This window comes from Protobothrops mucrosquamatus, unplaced genomic scaffold (genome assembly GCF_001527695.2).
Source record: "Protobothrops mucrosquamatus isolate PMUCROS unplaced genomic scaffold, P.Mucros_1.0 scaffold_76, whole genome shotgun sequence".
NCBI classification, from domain to species: Eukaryota; Metazoa; Chordata; class Lepidosauria; order Squamata; family Viperidae; genus Protobothrops; species Protobothrops mucrosquamatus.
Genome location: NW_015386152.1, coordinates 177050 through 196234, shown reverse-complemented (window position 1 = coordinate 196234; position 19185 = coordinate 177050). Strand labels below are relative to the sequence as shown.

At 40.9% G+C, this 19185-nt stretch overlaps 2 protein-coding genes across 3 annotated transcripts in view; one reads left to right on the top strand and one right to left on the bottom strand.

Moving 5' to 3' along the window:
- Nucleotides 1–3585, top strand: part of FKBP11 (FKBP prolyl isomerase 11) — a 15192-nt gene extending 11607 nt beyond the window's left edge. For both annotated transcript variants that reach the window (XM_015813922.1, XM_015813930.2), the window contains 2 exons: nt 1866–1936; nt 2355–3585. In XM_015813922.1, coding sequence (XP_015669408.1) covers nt 1866–1936; nt 2355–2572 — 289 coding nt within the window. In that variant the 3' untranslated portion in view covers nt 2573–3585. The remainder of the gene's footprint in view (nt 1–1865; nt 1937–2354) is intronic.
- A 111-nt stretch (nt 3586–3696) lies between these two features.
- On the bottom strand, nt 3697–18973 carry CCDC65 (coiled-coil domain containing 65). Its single transcript, XM_015813911.1, has 9 exons — nt 18851–18973; nt 15919–16075; nt 14541–14708; nt 12454–12623; nt 12211–12349; nt 10671–10868; nt 9311–9529; nt 4859–5011; nt 3697–4161 (listed from the first exon to the last, which is right to left on the bottom strand). Exons 2-9 carry the CDS (start codon nt 16048–16050, stop codon nt 3847–3849), a joined length of 1494 nt encoding a protein of 497 aa, XP_015669397.1. The 5' UTR covers nt 16051–16075; nt 18851–18973; the 3' UTR covers nt 3697–3846.
- Between the last annotated feature and the right edge of the window lie 212 nt (nt 18974–19185).

The following is a 19185-nucleotide window of genomic DNA, read 5'->3' as shown; positions in this document are numbered from 1 at the left end:
CTGCAACCTTCTCTGTTTTGAATTCTGTTTGTTTTCTGTGTAGAGCCAAGATGGGCTGCAGTTTCCAAGTGACAAACAAAAGCACTGTCTGCATTCAGAGATATTTTTCTTATTTGCTTGTTCAGACCACAGTGGAAAAATTCTGGTTCTTTAAATATTATAATGCTGCAGTCGACAGCATTCCTTACTAGAGACTGTATTGCTAGAATTTATGGGACCTGGAATTCAACAGCTGAAAAATGATATAGTTCCCATTCTTGTGTTTATATAAAGATGGGCATCAAAGAGAAACTAGTATTAAAAGGGCAGTGATCAATAGAGAAGGGAAAGAGGCTGAAAAAGTGCTGGCAAGAACAATAATAATAAAGCAAAGATTGCACCAATAGTAATAAGCACCTTCGGTGCAATCCCAAACTATCTGGAGCACCACTTGGACACAATGAGCATTCAGAAAATCACCATCAGAACTGCAGAAAGCAGTTATGCTTGGAACAGCCTACATTCTGCAACAGTATCTTTAACCAACAACATCTGCCTGTTCCAGGTCCTTGGGAAAGACTCAATGGGTGGCTAAAAATGCCAAATCCAGTCTAAACATCTGACTATAATATTTTAACTGCATGCTGCCCAACTCTCAACTCTGGACTGCTTACATTTATTTAAAAATTATAATAAAATCAAAAAATAAAAGATGAGGTGAAGATTTGTTCTCCGAGCTTGTGGATTGGTTTCTGAATGTTTCGTTACCAGGCTAAGTAACATCTTCAGCGTAGTTTAGGGGTTATCAGTGTCAGTGTCACTGACACAGTTATTGACACTGACATTGCCTAAACCAGGGGTAGGCAACCTTGGCTCTTTTATGACTCGTGGACTTCAACTCCCAGAATTCCTGAGCCAGCATGGCTTAGCTTGGAAACCTTTCCCTTTCCCCTCAGCATGGCTGGCTCAGGAATTCTGGGAGTTGAAGTCCCCGAGTCATAAAAGAGCCAAGGTTGCCTACCCCTGGCCTAAACTCCGCTGAAGATGTTACCTAGCCTGGTAATGAAACATTTTAGAAACCAACCCACAAGCTCGGAGAAGGAACCTTCACCTTCATCCTCCACCCGAGCTATAGATATTTGCCACTATTCCAAAAATAAAACATGGCAAGCACAATTAAGTACAGGATTTCACTTGCCAAAGATTAAGATTTGAGGGATGACAAAGGGTGTCTTCGAGTCAGTTTTGATTCTTGGTGACTGCCTGGACAAGTCCCTGCAGTTTTATTGGTATGATTTCAAAAGTGATTTGCCATTGCCTCCTTTCTAGAGTTGAGAGAGAGAGAGAGCTGGCCTAAGTTGGCTTTGTGTCTTAGATGGGACTACAACTCAGAATCTCCTCCCAGTTTCTAGCCTGATGCTTGAAGATTAACAGGCTGGAATATGTACAGAGGAAAACAGAACAATGTTAAGAGGCTTGGAGGACAAAATGTTATTGGAAAAAATCTCATTTAGTTTTTCTTTCAGACCTTTATGCAAGCCCTCACCAATTTTTTCTGTTCCCATCTTAATATTCAAAAGCGCTCTAGGCCTTAATCTTAAGAGGCTCGTTATCAAAGTCAAAAATTCTGTTCCAGTTATGTAAATGTCATTCTACGCATGGAAACAGGCAATCCAGTCAGAAAAACTGGTCCAGCATGTCTGTTCAGTTTCTCCCATGACTGCCCCTCCCCTCCCCTCAAGGACGTAGCTTGTTTTGCTGAAGGCTACAATGTTTTTCTAGCTTAGAGGTGATCAGTTGGCAAAATCCCATTGAAACCAACGGCCTTGTGCTCCTGTATCTTATGAATACTGACCTGGCCTTTACTCTGTTTGTTTTTCTGGCAGGGAGAAACGAAGAGTCATTATCCCTCCTCACCAGGCATACGGCAAACGAGGTTCCCCACCAGCTATACCAGGTAGGATCCAGTTACCAGCAATTATTTAATGGCCGGTCAGCCTACTGAGCCAGGAAGTAGCCAGATACTTAGCACCGTTTGGACAAGGATGTCCAGTCCTGTTGTTTTGGAATATTGATTGGACACTTTATCTCTAACTGGGCCAGGAAAGGGAGACTGGAAAGGAATGGACTGTGGGCATTTAGGAAGTAATATTATAAAGCCACATCTGGGCTGCAGTTTTTATTTTGTAAACCAGGGTAGGATTTAAGAAAACAAAATGTTACAAAACTCTGGTGAAAAGGAAACGCACAAAAGGATAGCCCAGGAGACATACAAACGCAAAAATAATACTTCTAGGCTTAGTTTGCCTGGTGATGTTACTGTGTAACCTCTTCGAATCTTCTAGCTTTGTTTCATGGATTTCCTCTTTTTTCAGCTGATGCAGTTCTGCACTTTGAGGTGGAATTAATCCATCTCTCCAGAGCCAATTACTGGCAGAAGCTGTTCAGCGATATACTCCCCATGCTGAGCACTGGGCTTGCCCCAGCGCTGCTGGGACTGATTGGCTACTACCTCTACAAGAAAGCCCAGATGCCCCGAATATCTAAGAAGAAACTCAAGGAAGAGAAGAAAAACAAGGCCAAAAAGAAATAAAGTTGTTCCTTATCTTTTTCAACATTGTTTCCCACTGGAATGAATGTATGTGTAGGGGGGAGTGCTCATACTGTCTGTTTTCCACACATACACAATATCTAAAAAAAACTTAATTAGACATAACTCTTGCACAAAAGGCCAAGGATGGAGAACCAGTTCCCATCACTGCACAGATCTCTAGTTTGATGTTCCTCACTGTCTTACCCTTTAAATGTGAGACCACAACTACAGTTCCTTATAGCCAGTGAGCTTCTAAGAAAACTCTGGATCCACAAAGGCTGATCTAATACTTTGTACAAGATGTAATCAAGTAAATGGCACAGAAGAGTGATTTTGAGTGTTCTTTACATACTTAAACATGTTAATTCAAGAAGTGGTCACTGCATAAAGTCTGTATCGGGCATCTATTAATCATATGCCTTTATAGGATAGATTTTACTTAAACATTCATACTACAAAATGATTAAAAATAAGAGAACACTTTACAATTCCTCGGATATATTTAATAAGTCTTTGTACTGCCTGAGAATGATAGGAATTTGTCCAAAGGACTTAAATGGTAGCAGGTTGCCTAACTCCATTTACAGTCCAAACTTACACTGGTGTTCATTTCCCAAGAAATCTTGAGAACGTATAAGGATAGTGAGATTAATAACTGATTCATCAGCATCAAGATACTACTGCTCTGTAGCTGAGACAACTACATCAATTGCTTTGGTATAAAGTATAAGTTTATAAGATAGACAAGATCTTAGAATAAATATCATCTCAGCAGCTCATAGGCTGAGTGTTCTGGTTGCGAAGGTGTCAAAAATAATATCCTTGTTGGGTTTTCTTTAGTAGCTTCATAGAGTTTCCATCCATGGAGCCTACTTCCCACCTTCTCATGTAGAGTGTTTCAAGCTCTTGAAAGAGGAATTTTAAACACTGTGTATAAGAGGTTTGAGAGGAAAAAGAGGGTATGGGTAAGGGGGAAAAAGGTTTATTAAATATCTACTCTCCGAAGGTACAGAGACAGATGTGTTTCAAAATTTACACATAGTCGTGCGGTATATCTTCAGCTTCCGTTGTACAGGACTCTGGATTGGATTGGCCTTGGAAGAAAAAGCTGCAAGACACATTAGTTACTATTTAACTATTTAATGGCAGTTTGTGGGGTTTTTTTAAAAAAGGGCCCAGCACAGACTGTAACTGGAATGGACTGGTTCTTCTTTGTGCCCAGTAGCTGTGTTAACATAACAGAAAAGAACCGCCTGAACTCACCAAATGTCGATTCAGAGGATATGAGAAACTTCGTGTGCTGCCTCTATAATATTATAGATGGGCCGCTTGGCTTGGGACCCTCTGGCAGGTGCTGCCTGAGACCCATCTGAGACAGCTGTAGGTTGATTAATTATCATCAGAGGATTGACCTGGCTCAGGACTTCATCATTCACTGAGATGCCATCCAAGTACTGCTTGAGAAGGTGCCTCAGCTTAAAATTGTCTTGCATCAGTACATCTTTAGTCCGCTCTAGCGAGAGCTGTTCCAACCTCACCTTGTTGTATCTTTGCCAAAAGCGCTCCAGGCCCACGTAGTTCAGCATCATCTATAAAATGTTGAAAAACCTTGACTGGTTGCAAGGAACTACATCACAACTTTGAGTGCTCAAGAACTTGCCTACATAAAAATGCCAGCTTAGTGTATGCTGTGCGAAACATGCAATTCCCAAGCCAATTCTAAATTGGGATATCCTTGTGGGAAATCCACAACCACTAGGAAGATTATAAAGACCAATTTCCTTTAGGTGGGTAACGGCCCAATACCAAAATGAAAAGTTGCACTTCAGACAAATTTGCTTTTGCAAAGGGGAAAGCAAAATGCCTTTTGTTAAAAGAGCAGAGGCAAATTCTGACCAAATACTAGAGAGTCAAACTGTACCAAATGCCATCATATCATCTGAATCAGATTTTCCCCTATGAAAAGCAGATTTATCGGTAATTGATCAGGAAAGATGAGGCTTAACTATTTTTTCTTCTGCTAAGGTCCCAAGGAAAATCTTTCTGAGCAGCTGGTGCCAAACTCAGGAAAAGAAACCCTACTAGCTTCAAGGAATCTTTGCCTCAATCCTATCATCCCTCCTGGGAGAAGCACAGTAAATGCCAGCCAATAAACCCCGAAGATGCAGGCTAATTTTAACATACGGATGGATTATTCCAAACAATAATCCAAGGAAATATTTCTTCCATGTGGCAACAAAGAAGACAAAGGGGTATCCCACTCATTTCTGAATTCAGACGTTTCACCTGAGCAAGTGATTCAACTGGTTTTTCCAAAGCCAACTTATCGACGGCCTTCTGTTCATCCCAGTTCAGGGAGCTCGGATAAAATGGTACCACCTTCTCCTCCTCAGACTCCAGCCTACGGCACATTTCAGCCAGGCGCAGAATTATTTCTGCCTGCAAAAACAGGAAAAAAGTGATTGGATGGGGTTTTCTCTAGGTTTTTGGCACAGTGTATTTACAGAGTGCTGGAGCTTAATGGAATATCTATACAAGTAGTCCTTGACATATGACTACAATGGAGCTTGCCCATTGGTCATGCATTGTAATGGGTCGTGAAACCATTTTATGATCTTTTTGCAGTGGTTGTTCAGCAAACACAATAATTGCAAAGAAAATGCCAGGGTTGTTAAGCAAACCAATGGTTTGCTGTGGGTAAGGTTTTGCCAAAAACTGGAAGTGCTGGTTTTCAGAAAATTGTCATGTGACCATGGGATACTGCAAACAGCCATGTTGCCAAGCACCCAGTTCGGTCATGGTGGGGACCACAGAGAGGGCCTGACTGTCAGAATTTCGAATCAGATTCTTTTTTTTGGATCAGTTGTCACTCTGAATCATAAACCAAGCAACCAGTTGTAAGTCGAGGACTACCTGTAACGTAGTAATTAATTAGGAATTATAATTCCTGGCTTTCTCTTAACATCATATTATCTGTCTATCTATGTTCTGTTTCTAACTCCTAGGATGTTCAAGGAGACTGACAATAGTTCTCCAAATATAAAACAAAGTTCAAACAACAACTAATATTAATAGAGACTCAGTTTGTGCAGTGCTTGAGGCACCAGGCTAGAAACTAAAAGACCTTGAAACTAGAAGACCTTGAGTCCTAGTCCCATCTTAGGTACAAAGCTAGTTTGGTGACTTTGTGCCAGTCACTATCTCTCAGCCCTAGGAAGAAGACAATGGCAATCACTTCTGAAGATCTTGCCAAGAAAACTGCAGGGATTAGTCTAGGCAGTCACCAGGAGTCAGTGGTGAAGGCTAAATGTATGACATTAATAATAATTAAATGACCGAGTTCCAGAGAAAGGCCTTGAATTCTTTTTTAAAGATGAAGAAAACAGGTACATTCCCTAGTGTAGGACCAATGCAAAAGAAGGCCCTTTCTCATAGAACCAACAAATGGGCCTCTTAAAGTGGAGCATCTTTAAAGAGTCTTTTCGGCCAGCCAAAATTTCTGGACTGGCTGATATCAAGACAGAAGTCCCTCAGATAGACTAAGCCATAAGCCACTTAACATTTTAAAAGTTAAGCCAATACTTTCAGTAATAACCAACAGATGTTCATGATTAGGCTTTCAAAGCTGCTATATTTATGGTTGTTCAATTGCTCTTCGTTCAAGCAGGGTAGGCTTTGGAAAGTTATTAGTGGGGTGTTATCTTTCTGGCTACCCTTCTGTATCTGAAAGTAATTCCCAAGATGATGGAAGACAGAATTAGATATTTGCACAATTTTCACACGTTAATACATATTTTCCCTTAAATGGAATTTTAAGGCTGCTAAATTGCTTATTTAAAGAGAACATATGACAATGTGACAAATAAATCTTTGGAAATGCATCCATCACAGACACCAAAGAACTAGAAGTGACAGCAGTTCCTTGGCAAGTAAAGAATATGTGACAGCTTTTGCGCTACATAATATCTGGAAACGTTTTCAGACATTCAAGACAAACAAGACATGCTCCAAAGTTTGTTGCCTACCAATCTCCCACCGAGAGCCAAAAAAAACTCTATCGGGAATGATGAATAAAAATGACATGCCCAAAATGTAGCCAAGATCTTCATTGCTATTGCTTATCCATCATCGGCACAGATTTTTCTTTTTGTAGGAATCCCCAGCTATCATTCTTTCTCTTGAGTTTGAAAATCCCAGTTAATATATTCCTTTTTTCCCTTTTGTACTTCTGCTTGGCTGAGTGCTGTGTCTTTCATCCAGCATGATAAATGTTGCTGGGAGAGGAATGATGGGTATTTTAATGGTTTCAGGTGTTACAGTTTTGTGGGAAGTGTTCCTGGGAGTCAGTGTGAAGTATTAGCAATATATAAATATTATAAGAAAGAACATTCAATAAAAGTCAAACACTGTTGTTCTCCTAGTGCACAGGCCAGCCTCTAGGGCCTAGGCCAGGGGTAGGCAACTTTGGCTCTTTTATGATTCGTGGACTTCAACTCCCAGAATTCCTGAGCATAGCTGGCTCAGGAATTCTGGGAGTTGAAGTCCACGAGTCATAAAAGAGCCAAGGTTGCCTACCCCTGGCCTAGGCATTCTTCCATACACATACAGACCAGTTTCTTTCCCTCTTGAACAAAAATTACTTGGCAATCTCTTTTTTCCTGCAATGGCCTTGTGATAGTTTTTTTTTTTTTATCTCATCTTCATCCCATGAATAACCCTAACCCTTAAATTGTCCCAAATAAACTGATATAAGACAGGTATTTTTCCCTTATTCCAACACTACCTGAGGACAACCTCAGAGTATGTAAAATCTGGCAGGTTTTTATTTGGAAGAAGGGCAGATGGCCATCGGTAGCAGGGAACAAGGTTAGAATAAATATTGGCAATGAGAACAGCAAATGTCATGCCGATATGGTTTTTTGCTGACCCGAGGATGAGTGGCCAGTGCAGAAAGGTTCAAGGTACTGCCTTTTACTGTAATAAATATAGGTAGAGAAGAAAAATATTGTCATCGACCCATGTCTCCAATGCTCCCGAGTCATACACGTGGCATGCAGGAAGAGAAATCAGGGAAGAAAATTCTGATTGGTTCCTTCTTACTTTGATGCATGGAATCTGAAAAATGGTTTTCACGAAATCAGGATCAACTCAGGCCAATCAGATACAGGTAGTCCTCGACTTATGACCACAGTTGACCCCAAAATTTCTATTGCTAAGTGAAACATTTGTTAAGTGAATTTTGCCCCACGTTATGATCTTTCTTGCCATGGCGGTTAAGTGAATCCCTGCAGTTGTTAAGTAACATGGCTGTTCAGTGAATGTGGCTTCTCCATTGACTTTGCTTGTCGGAAGATCGCAAAAGGTGATCAGGTGGACTCTGCCACTGTTATAAATATGAGTCAGTTGCCATGCGGCCAAATTTTGAATACCATGACTATGGGGATGCCGCAACGGTCATAAGTGCGAAAAACTGTCATAAGTCATTTTTTCCCTGCCACTGTAATTTTGAACAGTCACTAAACGAACTGTTGTAGGTCGAGGACTACTTGTATTATGTGCATACGTTAAGCAGATTTTAATATACTGTATTTAAGCATAATTCTATCTCCATCTCTTCTTTAAGAGCCTCTGTGTCGTGGCCCCCTTGGAGCCCAGTTCGAAGGAGGAGGAGGAGTTGGAACTGGGACCGTCTGACAGGGATGGCACGTCTCCCTTGGCATGTTTGGAGAGGCCGGGGGCTGAGGACGATGCTGTCCTTCAGGCATTTGGGGAGATGGTCGATCAGATGGAGAGCTGCCTGCCCTCACAGACACAGGGCAGGCAGTGGCGCTGATAGGCAGACAATCTCCTCTGATGAGGGACAGCTGCCTCCTCCACTAGATCCAAGGGCAAGGAGAGCGGAGTGTAGGCAAGGCCAGAGAAGGGCCGCAAGGCTACTCGGGAGGAGGCTGCCCCACCCCTCCTCACAAGGAATACCTGGAGGAGAGTAACTTAAGGAGAAGCCGTGAGGAGTTAGTCTTTGCCATGAACAATTGTTTGCTTTGGCTTACACTCCCCCGGCTTCGACTTGTGCCTGTTGCTGTTTGCCTTGCCTCACTTGAAGGTTTCTCTTTGCCTTTTGCCTTGGACCTCGCCCTTGTTTTGTGGACGGCTTTTGGCCTTTGATCTGCTCTACTCTTGGAACTGCTTCTTGCCTTGGACCTTTTCTTTGCCCTGAGGACTGCCATTGTCTTGTGCCTGGACTCTGCCTTGTGCACCGGACTTGGAACCCTAAGCCTTGCCCTGTGACCGTACTCTTACTCTGGGGACTTTATTTGTACTATAGGGGCTGTTGTTTGGGGGGACTGAGGGTGGCTGCCCTCAAGGTAGCATGAGGATGGAGAGGATGATCGGTCGTTGGAGGGCCGTTACTGGATCGTTTGTTGAGATAAAGAAAGCACTGCTCTAGAGCAGGGGTCCCCAACCCCCAGTCCATGGACCAGTACCGGGCCGTGGCATGCCAGCAACTGGTCCACACAAACAAGCAAAGCCCCATCCGCGAGATACAGGCAGCACACAAAGCCATGCCCCCTCCGGTCTGCGGAAAAACCTCTTTTCCCGGAATTGATCCCTGGTGCCCAAAAGGTTGGGGACCTCTGCCCTAGAGGCCTGCCTAGCTTTGACCACCTGAGTCATAACACTCTGCGAGGAAATAATCTCAAACCAAGAGTGCCCTGAATTAGTCACAGAGGAGCCCACCTTTCCCACCACGTGTTCCAAGGCCTTGAGAGTTGCGCTGCTTTCCTTTGTCAGCTTAGCCAGATTGCTAAGGGCTTTAGCTCTTGCCCGATTCATCTGGCTCTTCAGCTTCTGCAGCTGTTTCAAAACCACTTCCTTCTCATCACGAACACGCCGGTTTTGCTCCTCGCTCTCCCTTGCCTGGAGCACAATCTTGTTCTTCAGAGTGATAATGAGATCCTGGTGACCACAGAAGGGATATTTTCAGACTACAGAACATTTTTTGCAATGTTATGACAGAGAACGGGCAGGGGGGGAGGGGAAGGGAAGCAAAGAAAGGGAACAGAGAGAGAAAGAGAACAAAAGATATTCTTACAAATTTGGCTCCACCCTTTGGCTCCAATCCTGACCGCTATTGCTTTGCCTACCACAGGAATGGGATCCCCCCACTAGTCCCCACATCCAAAATGCACTCCTTGATTTAAAAGGAAGTTTTTTCTACCGATGCTATAAGTTGAAAAATAGAACAGTAGTTGGCAATGCAGTTAAATGGCAGTTTTAGACATGCTATCTACTTTTATTATACGTCAAAGAAATCATAGGCTGAGGCATTGTGGCTAGTTTTATAGCAGGGACACTGAGGATAAGAGATGCACTATGTGGGGGGAAAAGAAAGGAAAAATGATCAGCAGATGTGGTTTCCAAACCACTTCCCAATGGGATCTTGGGGGTATGTGAAAGCTGATTAGCAGTTTATCAATAAGAAAACAGGCAACTCTGGACAAAAATCCTCAAAAGGTAGTTGCCCAACCTGTACTGTAATTTAGGAGGTATTCTGAATTCATGCAGCATGATAATAAGATCCAGACGGGCATCTCACTGGAAATGCCTAGAAGATGCCACAGAATCTTCTGCAATATGCCAGGACAGAAGTACAAAGGTAGAGACATTTGAACATGGAGAGGGCTCTCTGAAGTTAGAAAGTGTGAACATATAGATATATATGGTGTGTGTGTGTGTGTGTGGGGAAAATACAGGTAGTCCTCAGCTTACAACAGTTCATTTAGTGACCATTCAAATTTACAATGGCACTGCAAAATGTGACCTATGACTGTTTTTCATGATGACCTTTTGCGACCTTCTGACAAGCAAAGTCAATGGGGAAGGCAAATTCATTTAACAACCTGGGTTACAAACTGATCAGCTGCAGGGGTTCACTTAACAACTGAGGCGAGAAAGGTTGTAAAATGGGGCAACACTGGCTTAACAAATGTCTCACTTAACGATAGGCATTTTGGGGCTCAATTGTGGTTGTAAGTTACCGGTATAGCTGAAGCAGTTTTGGTCACTCATTCGAAATTCATCCAGGAAGAAACCTTACCTGTATCTTCTGCAATTTCTTCATCTGCATTTCTATCTCCCTGGTGCTCCTTTCATCCCTGAGCTTGAGAGCTTCAAAAGCAAATTTACGATCCTCTGTTGCTTCTGTGTAGTTACGTAGAGCCTGCTGAAAGCGCTTCCACAGCTCTTCCACTTTTCCTTCTAACTGTATGCGAAGGTAATGTTTGTCCTCCAAGTTCTGCAGGAAGTGAAAATGGGTCAACAAATGCCCTCCCTGCCAGCTTTAGAATTCTCCAACCACCTGCCTGATCAGGTGGTCTTTCTCAAGGAAAAAACAGCTTCCTTGCAGACACAAGAAAATAGACTCAGTGTATTTGTTTGATTGTTTCAGGTCCTATTAGCAGAACCCTTATTCCTTGTGATGCAGTTCAAAGTATTGGAAATAAGGACAGCATCCATAGTGAGTTAATCAGTTTGGATTTCCAAACTACTAGCATGTTTCGTAGTCCCTCAATTTTAGCTCATGACTCATGCTATACCTCACATTATCTAGAAGAGAGAAAATAATGCAGAGCAGAAATTACTCCATGTTTTACAATGCCTTGATTCCCAAAACACACCAAGCCCTTTGGTTTTGCTTTGGCAAGCTGTGAGAATTTGATCAATATAATTTATAGCATATGATTTTGTGTTGCATGAACACTCCTAATAGTAGCTGTTTTTAATATATCATGGTCACACAATGGTATGAATCCAGTGAACCAACCCACAATCTTTAAACAGATTGTGCCCAGTTCAGCTACAGAGTTCAACTATACATATTGGCTTGAAATAACAAAAACATTGTTGAGTTTCCTTCAAGTAGTTTGAGTACAGAAACCTGTTTCAACATAGTCTGTTTTGTTTAGCTGAATGTGCCATAATCTTTATTTAACTGAACATGTCATAATCAGCCAGGTTCACACTTCTTAAGTCAGAAACTACTGTTGACACCATCTGGATTCATACAACACACTAAATTATGACTAGACACCATGGCTTAGTTTAATCTAGCCAATATGTCCTAGCCTGGAATTTAGTGTATCTTAACTATGATGACAATGCACTGGAGAAAGAACAACCCAGCAAAGAATATAGATTTGAGTATTAATAAGCAAGAGACAACAAACACTGTAGCTAGAGTAGGTAGTGATGTCTGATATCAAACACCTGATCTGTTTAGAACCATGATGGGATGTCTTGGATTGATTACTGCAAACAACGCCAAGTTCTTCCTGCTAGCATCTTCCTTTTTAAATCAACACACCAATATATAGCAGAAATGTAATTCTCAGATAATAATAAAGCCATAACACTCAAGAAAAAGAGAACATTTTCATAGGTAATGACTGCCATATCAATATGTCATTACTTCACTAAAGAAAAAATTAAGGGCCATACATACAACTGCTAAAACCTGCGGGTAAAGATTTTTTTTTTCCTGCAGATTCATCTGTCTGCTCTAAATTGTGATCAGATTCCCCCATTCATCAGCAAATATAAAAATATCATAAAGTTTGCTCCCCTCTCTTAACTCCCACCTTATTTTTGACATCATCTCGTGTGCTTTGGAAGTCAAGTCTGGCTTCATATTCATTTTCAGCAAAGTTCTGCTCCATCGCTAACAATACATCCTGGAGGTAGAGACTCTCCTCGTCATGATGCTCTAAGATTAACTTCCTGGAAAAAATGGAAACGGTGCTATGAGCATCAAGAATTTTACAAATCAAGGCCCCATGGCTATCTATCCCAACCCTATGTCCTTTCTTTTCGCACATTCCTACCTCTCTGTGTCAAACTCCTTCTGCAATGCCTGCAGCTCTGTCTGGTAATCCTCTTCTAAGTAGCCCAGGCGGCAGTTCTGGAGTTTCAACAGTTGATCTATGTTGTGTAAGTGGCTGCGTAGAGCATGGGTGTACTGAGCTTCTGCTTCAGCTAGGTCTTTAGCAAGGGACTGAAAGACAAAGAAAACCATAACATCCAGATAAAAGGCAGGTGTGAAACAACTATAGAAATCAGCATTTTAAAAAAAGAATCAGAAATCTACAGTAATCGGACCAATTTTTTTATCAGGCAGGCAAATGTATATAATGTATACTGATATTTTTTTTTGCTCCCCATAACGATAATACTACTAAAATAGTAGTACTACAAGGTACATTATCTGCCAGGATAATTGAAAGTGTGGGAGGTTACCCACTAAAGCAGGGGTAGGCAACCTTGGCTCTTTTATGACTCGTGGACTTCAACTCCCAGAATTCCTGAGCCAGCCATGCTGAGGGGAAAGGGAGAGGTTTCCAAGCTGAGCCATGCTGGCTCAGGAATTCTGGGAGTTGAAGTCCACGAGTCATAAGAGAGCCAAGGTTGCCTACCCCTGTACTAAAGTTTTAAACATTTTGGAATTATATTATTTTGAACTTCAGAGGACCCTTTTAAACCCATAAAGATGAGTTATGTTGATGGTCACTAGTTTTCTGAGGGCGGTCCCAAAGTAATGGCATATTTTCCTACTGAGGTGTGCCTTGCTTCTTTCATGGCTTAATGTCTATGGAGATTTTCAATCATCCAGGTCATGGTTTATCCCAAAGGGGTTTTTCAAAAGGCAACTGGGCTTTCTTGTTTTTTTTCCCTTGAAAACATTTCACTTCTCATCCAAGAAACTTTTTTCAGTTCTGACTTGAAAAAGCTTCTTGGATGAGAAGCAAAACATTTTCAAGGAAAAAAACCCAAAGAAAGTACAGCTGCCTTTTGAAAACCACCTTTGGGTCTTTCGTGGCTTCTTCCTGAAGAGCATCACGCTGGTTCCTGATGATGAGCTTGCGTGGCAAAACTTCACACAACTGGAGTGCTGCACTTCCTGCCCCTTTTCTGTTCTTGTAGAGAGGACCAAGCCTCCTAATGGGACAATGTACTCTGCAGCCTGGAATAACTGTGCATATTTTAAAATTAAACTTCAGACAGATGAGAGGGAACAAGTCATGTTGCTGGTCTTCTGTGCTTGAGAATGCAGAGAACAGAAGCAAACTACTACCTATCTCAGTTTTATGTGAAATAGCAAGGGCTTCTATTTTTCAGAGAAGCTTCTTAAAATAATTCTGTACGTTTGCTAACACACTGTTATATTATTAAATCTTGTCTTTCCTCACTGTATACCATTTGTGACAGTGTATCCCTGAAAGTCGACCAAAATATGTAAAAGAGATCAATACTGCACAAGATGATACCAACAGAGAACAATTTTTATTTAAAGACTAGCTGTACCCGGCCACGCGTTGCTGTGGCTCAGTCTGGTTAAATGGAAAAGAAAGAAAAGAGAAAGCGCACATTCCAACGCAATGTCACACGAAATAATTAAATCAAAATGAAAATAAATCGAAATCTATGAAAATTCAATTTGACAATGCAATCGGAAACATTGAAATGGAATCGTAAAATTGGAAATTTGGAAATCGTAAATGGATCGTAAATCGGAAACATTGAAATGGAATCGTAAAATCGTAGCGTGTGTTGCTTTTACGTCCAACAGATGGCGCTGTTTTTCAAAAAAAGCATGTTTTTACCTGTCACAGGTGTGACATCTATATAATAGTAGGTATATAAAAACACACGCGTATTTGAATGCAACGTTGTGTCAAAATTTCAAAGCAATTGGTGAAGAATTTTCGGAGATTTAAGATTTTGAACAAACGAACATTTACATTTTTATTTATATAGATATGTAATTTGTTCTCACAGCTCATACTCTTTTTGCATAATGCCATATAGTCAGAGAGTTTGACAAGTTGCTTTTTATTCCTACCTGCCTTGCCTTTTTTATAAGAGTATCCCCAATACGCTCTTCTTTCGTGGACTTTTAGAGATAGCTGCTCACCTTAATGACATTGTCTTTGCAATCCACAACACGTTCAAACGTCTGACTGAGAATCTCAATATCTTTACGCAGTTCCCTGGCCTTGACCTCGCGGAGAACAGTGCGCCATTGCAAGTTGATCTTATGCAGATTCACCGAGCTGTTGCGTTCCTCCTTGGCCAACTTGTCCTGAAACGCAAGCCACAGCTTATACTGCATTTCCCCCAGAGCTTACCCATGAATCAGTTAGGCAATGCAGACAGTGACTAAATATTAAATGAAGCTGAGTTGTGAAGATCAAAATGTCTTGAGTATTTTTTTTACTGAGAAAAATACGTGGAAATGAAACAATTATGGCCATGCAAAACTCATAATGGAAACTGTTTTCATCAACTATCTACATTTGCCTGGCTAAGGTTCTTGTACAAACTGAAACAAATATGCACTGAAAGAATATAAACATATATTTATTGGTTCTGTAATCCCAATACAGACTTAAAGACCTTCACTCAAGATTTTTTCCCTACAGGTGCCTAGTATTTGAAGGGTGAACTTCATTGCCATGTAAGCTGAAATCTGTTTATACAATGAAAATGTCTCCTAGCCTCTCCAGCCCTTTGCACCCTGTCCTTTAAGCCAGTCCTTTGCACCCTGTTCCAAAGAATTCCTGTCGGAGAAGAGCTTGATGGCACATCAGAAGCTGCAAGGGGAAAGTGAAAATAATCCCCCTCAGTGGAATTATATCATCTTAACAATTGTTTTGAATTTTAGATATTATTCTGGGTCAAATATTACTCCACTGATTGAACATTTTAAGCTCCATGTGAATAAGACTAGGAGTTCTCAGTAAATACTAACGGCATTACGTACCCTTCCTTGTCTTATATATATCCCTCTGAACCATTAGCCTATTCCTGATCTTTTTTTTTAACATCAAATAAATTTATTATTATACAATCACCTCTTATTCAAGTCACCTCATTAATTTGAAACTCTGTCACAGGCTGATCAAAACTTGAGGTCCAAAAATATATCTAAAAATGTTGCTCATTTCTTTTTTATATTTAGTGTGTTTGCATAAAATATTTCAGACTACAAGGTATTCTTCTCTCATTAATATTGCTTCTACTATTTTATGATACATACTATACATATTTCAAAGCAATGCTCTGCTTCAATTATAATGTAAAGAGATTCTGTCACATGAATTTTGATTTTGAGCAAGTTTATATATCTAATACAAATACTATTTCTATATTGTAAAGTCATCAATCACATTTGATAGAATGCCGAACATTTTGCTGGCCCTACAATCCTCTCCTTAGAACAGGGTATGCCTCACTTATTTTTGGCTTCGTTGTAGCATGGTGTTCTTTAGGTTTTGAGTACCAAATAGTACCTTTAGAAATTGGATCAACATGTCCTCCTTCTTCTTACTCATTTCCTCCTCAGCCAGCAGCTTTTGCTGCATCATAAGCAGCCGATCTTCTTCAGTGAGTGCAACCCGTTTGGGTCCCTTCTTTTTTGGCATGGTTATACTTAGAAGATGGAGAGATCTGTCAAATAGAGGAAAGACCCAAGTCAACAAAGTTGATCTAAAGCCATTTTCCAATATATTGCCATCTAGAGGTATCCAATTGCACTCCTATTATATTTTCGGAGTTGGACATATCCTGTCTAAAAATTATAGGAATTGTTAAGCTAACACTTCTGGAAAGTATTAAATTGAGAAATCCTATTTTAAGTTAAGAAATACCATTCTGATTGCTAAATCAACTTGCTACTATACATCTCTAAAGTCAATGATTGTACTACTCATTCCTTTAATCCTGTCTGTTTATCATTCTTTATATATAATTATCCTCACTTTCTTCTAAAATATTTAGACATAGTATATTATTTTCCTCATCCCACCCTTTCATCCTCATAACCCTGTGAGGAGATTCAGGCTGAGAAACAGAAAGATAACAATGTGCTGTGCAGATGAGCTAGGATTTGAAGTCATTTTCCAAATGCTACGCTATGTCTTGTATAAACTACTGTAACTTGAACATATTAGAAGCATCAGCTAATGTTTTGGCCAAATTATTGAACGGAACCAGTTTTAGGAGCTGTGACTCTACAGTAGTGTTACAATTGCTTCTTTGAGTGTCACTCTGGTTCATTCCATAACTCAAAGTTCTGCTGATGATTTATAAGAAGTGGATACTTGAAATAATCACGTTCTCCTATACAGATAGTCCTCAACTTACAACAGTTCATTTAATGACTGTTCAAAGTTACAACGGCACTGAATAAAATGACTTACGATCATTTTTCATAGTTACAACCTTTGCAACATCCCCATGGTCATGTGATCAAATTCAGATGCTTGGCAACTGGTTGGTATTTATGACAGTTGCTGTGTTCCAAGGTCATGTGATCCCTTTTTGCGATCTCCTGACCAGCAAAGTCAATAGGGAAACCAGATTCACTTAACAATCACGTTACCAACTTAATAACATCATAATTCACTTAACAATTGTTGCAAGAATTGTTTTAAAATGGGGCAAAACTCACTTAATAAATGTTTCACTTAACAACAGAAATATTGGGCTCAATAGCAATAGCACTTAAGACTTATATACTTTACAGCTTCTCTAAGTGGTATAGAGAATCAGCAATTATGGTCCTAAGTTGAGGACTACCTGTACAACCTTTTCCAAGCTTTACAACTGGAACTCTTTAGGTCCTAAAGCTATCAGAGGCACTTTTTTCTTTATTCTTTTTCTTTCCTTTATATCTGTATAGTTTTTATATTACTGTATAAAATCCTTTACTAAAAATGACAAACAGTCTGGCTTTGTAGCACATTTAAGCCACAAATAAGCTAATCAATTTAAAAACTAATAGGAATACAATCACCAGATTTGTAAGTGACCTGATTAAGACTGTTGTGACAACACAGGCTCTAAATCCCTGCTTTAATCAATGCCTCCTTCCAATTAGCCTTGACCAAAGAGGTAACTCCATAGAGTCCTTGGTGCTCTCCACGCTTGGTTTTTTTTGCATACATCTCATTATCCAACTACGGTAGGTAACATCATCACTGCTAGTGAGTGTGGGGTCTGCTCTCTGTTTATGTACAGTAGTTTGCCATGCCTGTATTTGTGGGGGTATAGTTTTCTCCTTGGTAGTTCCTTGATTAGGATTTTTTTTTTGCTAGATTGTTTCTCTGGCATTAATCCCTGCTTATCTGAGTATTGGTTGGCAAAGAGGATGTTTTCTGGTTGTCTGTTTCCTTCTTAGTTTTTTTTGTATTTGCTGAATGGTGCATAAATGTAGTTTATGTCTATGTGTTTACTGTTGGCTGATTTGTCTGAATGGCAAGCTTCCAAGAATTCCCTAGTGTTTTTGGATTTAGCTTGGTTTAGAATGCTTACAGTTTCTCAGTTTGAATTATGGTTGAGACTTTCCACAAGTAATTCTATTTGTGACCGAATCCTGCAATCGCACCAAGGGAAGTGAGGGGTTGCAGCACAATAATTCACTCTCAAAAGAAGCTGTTTCTTTACCATGGGGGCCAACAGTCTAGACTCTACTTCCAAACAGGAGGCATGCCAAAACTCTTGCTAAAACACAAACCTGTCTCAAATACAGGTAGTCCTCGACTTATGACCACAATTGAGCCCCAAATGTGTCATGTAATCACCTTTTACGACTTTCTGACAAGCTGGTCAATGGGGAAGCCAGTTTAACTTAACAGCCGTGTTACTAACTTAACAAGTGCAGTACTGGTAGTCCTCGACTTATGACCACCATTGAGCCCAAAATTCCTATTGCTAAGTGAGACATTTGTTAAGTGAGTTGGGCCCCATTTTAAGTCCTTTTTGCCTCCATTGTTAAGTGAATAACTGCAGTTGATAAATTAGTAACTCGGTCGTTAAGTGAATCTGGCTTCCCCATTGACTTTTTGCTTGTCAGAAGGTAGCAAAGGGATCACATGATCTCGGGACACTACAAGGGTCATAAATATGAACCAAGTGCCAAGCATCTGACTTTTGATCACATGATCATAGGAATGCTGCAAAAGGGCGTGACTGTGAAAAATGGCCATAAACCACTTTTTGCAGGGCCCTTGTAACTTTGAACCGTCATTAAACGAACTGCTGAAAATCGAGAGACCTGTAGATATTTAGATAAAACAAAACTCATTTGGTTTCCGGTTTTTTTTTGGTTTTTTTTCAAAAATCCCCTTTCCGTCATCATCCCATCATAGGAATGGACTATGAAACAGCGGCACTCTCCCCCACTCGCACACTCAAGACTTTCCCCTACGAATTGGCACCGACCTTTCCACCAAAAGACCCCGCTCGTGTATTATTTATTCCGGCCCTCCTGTTCTCCTCCTCCTCCTCCTCGCCCCGCCGTGTATCATCTGCGAGCGCGTCGCTTGCTCCAAGCCGCGTCTTCCCGGTCTCCTAGCAACAGCCCCTTTCCGGGAAGGCACCGGAGAGACGTTCCAGCGCCACAGCGCCCCCTTGCTGGGCTTTCCATTAGGACGGCCTTAAAAGAGAGTACTGCGCAAGGCTGGTACAAAGCCCCCCCGGGGGAGGAAGGACGAAGAGAAAGCGCCGCCTAAGAAATTGAGGGAGACTGGAGAGCCTTGCAGCTACCGCCTCAGGGA

What these genes read in the sequence shown, in the direction of transcription:
- CCDC65 (XM_015813911.1), bottom strand. Translation starts at nt 16,050, where the DNA reads ATGCCAAAAAAGAAGGGACCCAAACGGGTTGCACTCACTGAAGAAGAT. An exon ending in AAGGAGTTTGACACAGAGAG is followed by an intron (nt 12,350 to 12,453) that starts GTAGGAATGTGC and finishes CATTTTTTCCAG; the next exon opens with GAAGTTAATCTTAGAGCATC. An exon ending in GAGATGATGTCAAAAATAAG is followed by an intron (nt 10,869 to 12,210) that starts GTGGGAGTTAAG and finishes CACTTCCTGCAG; the next exon opens with AACTTGGAGGACAAACATTA.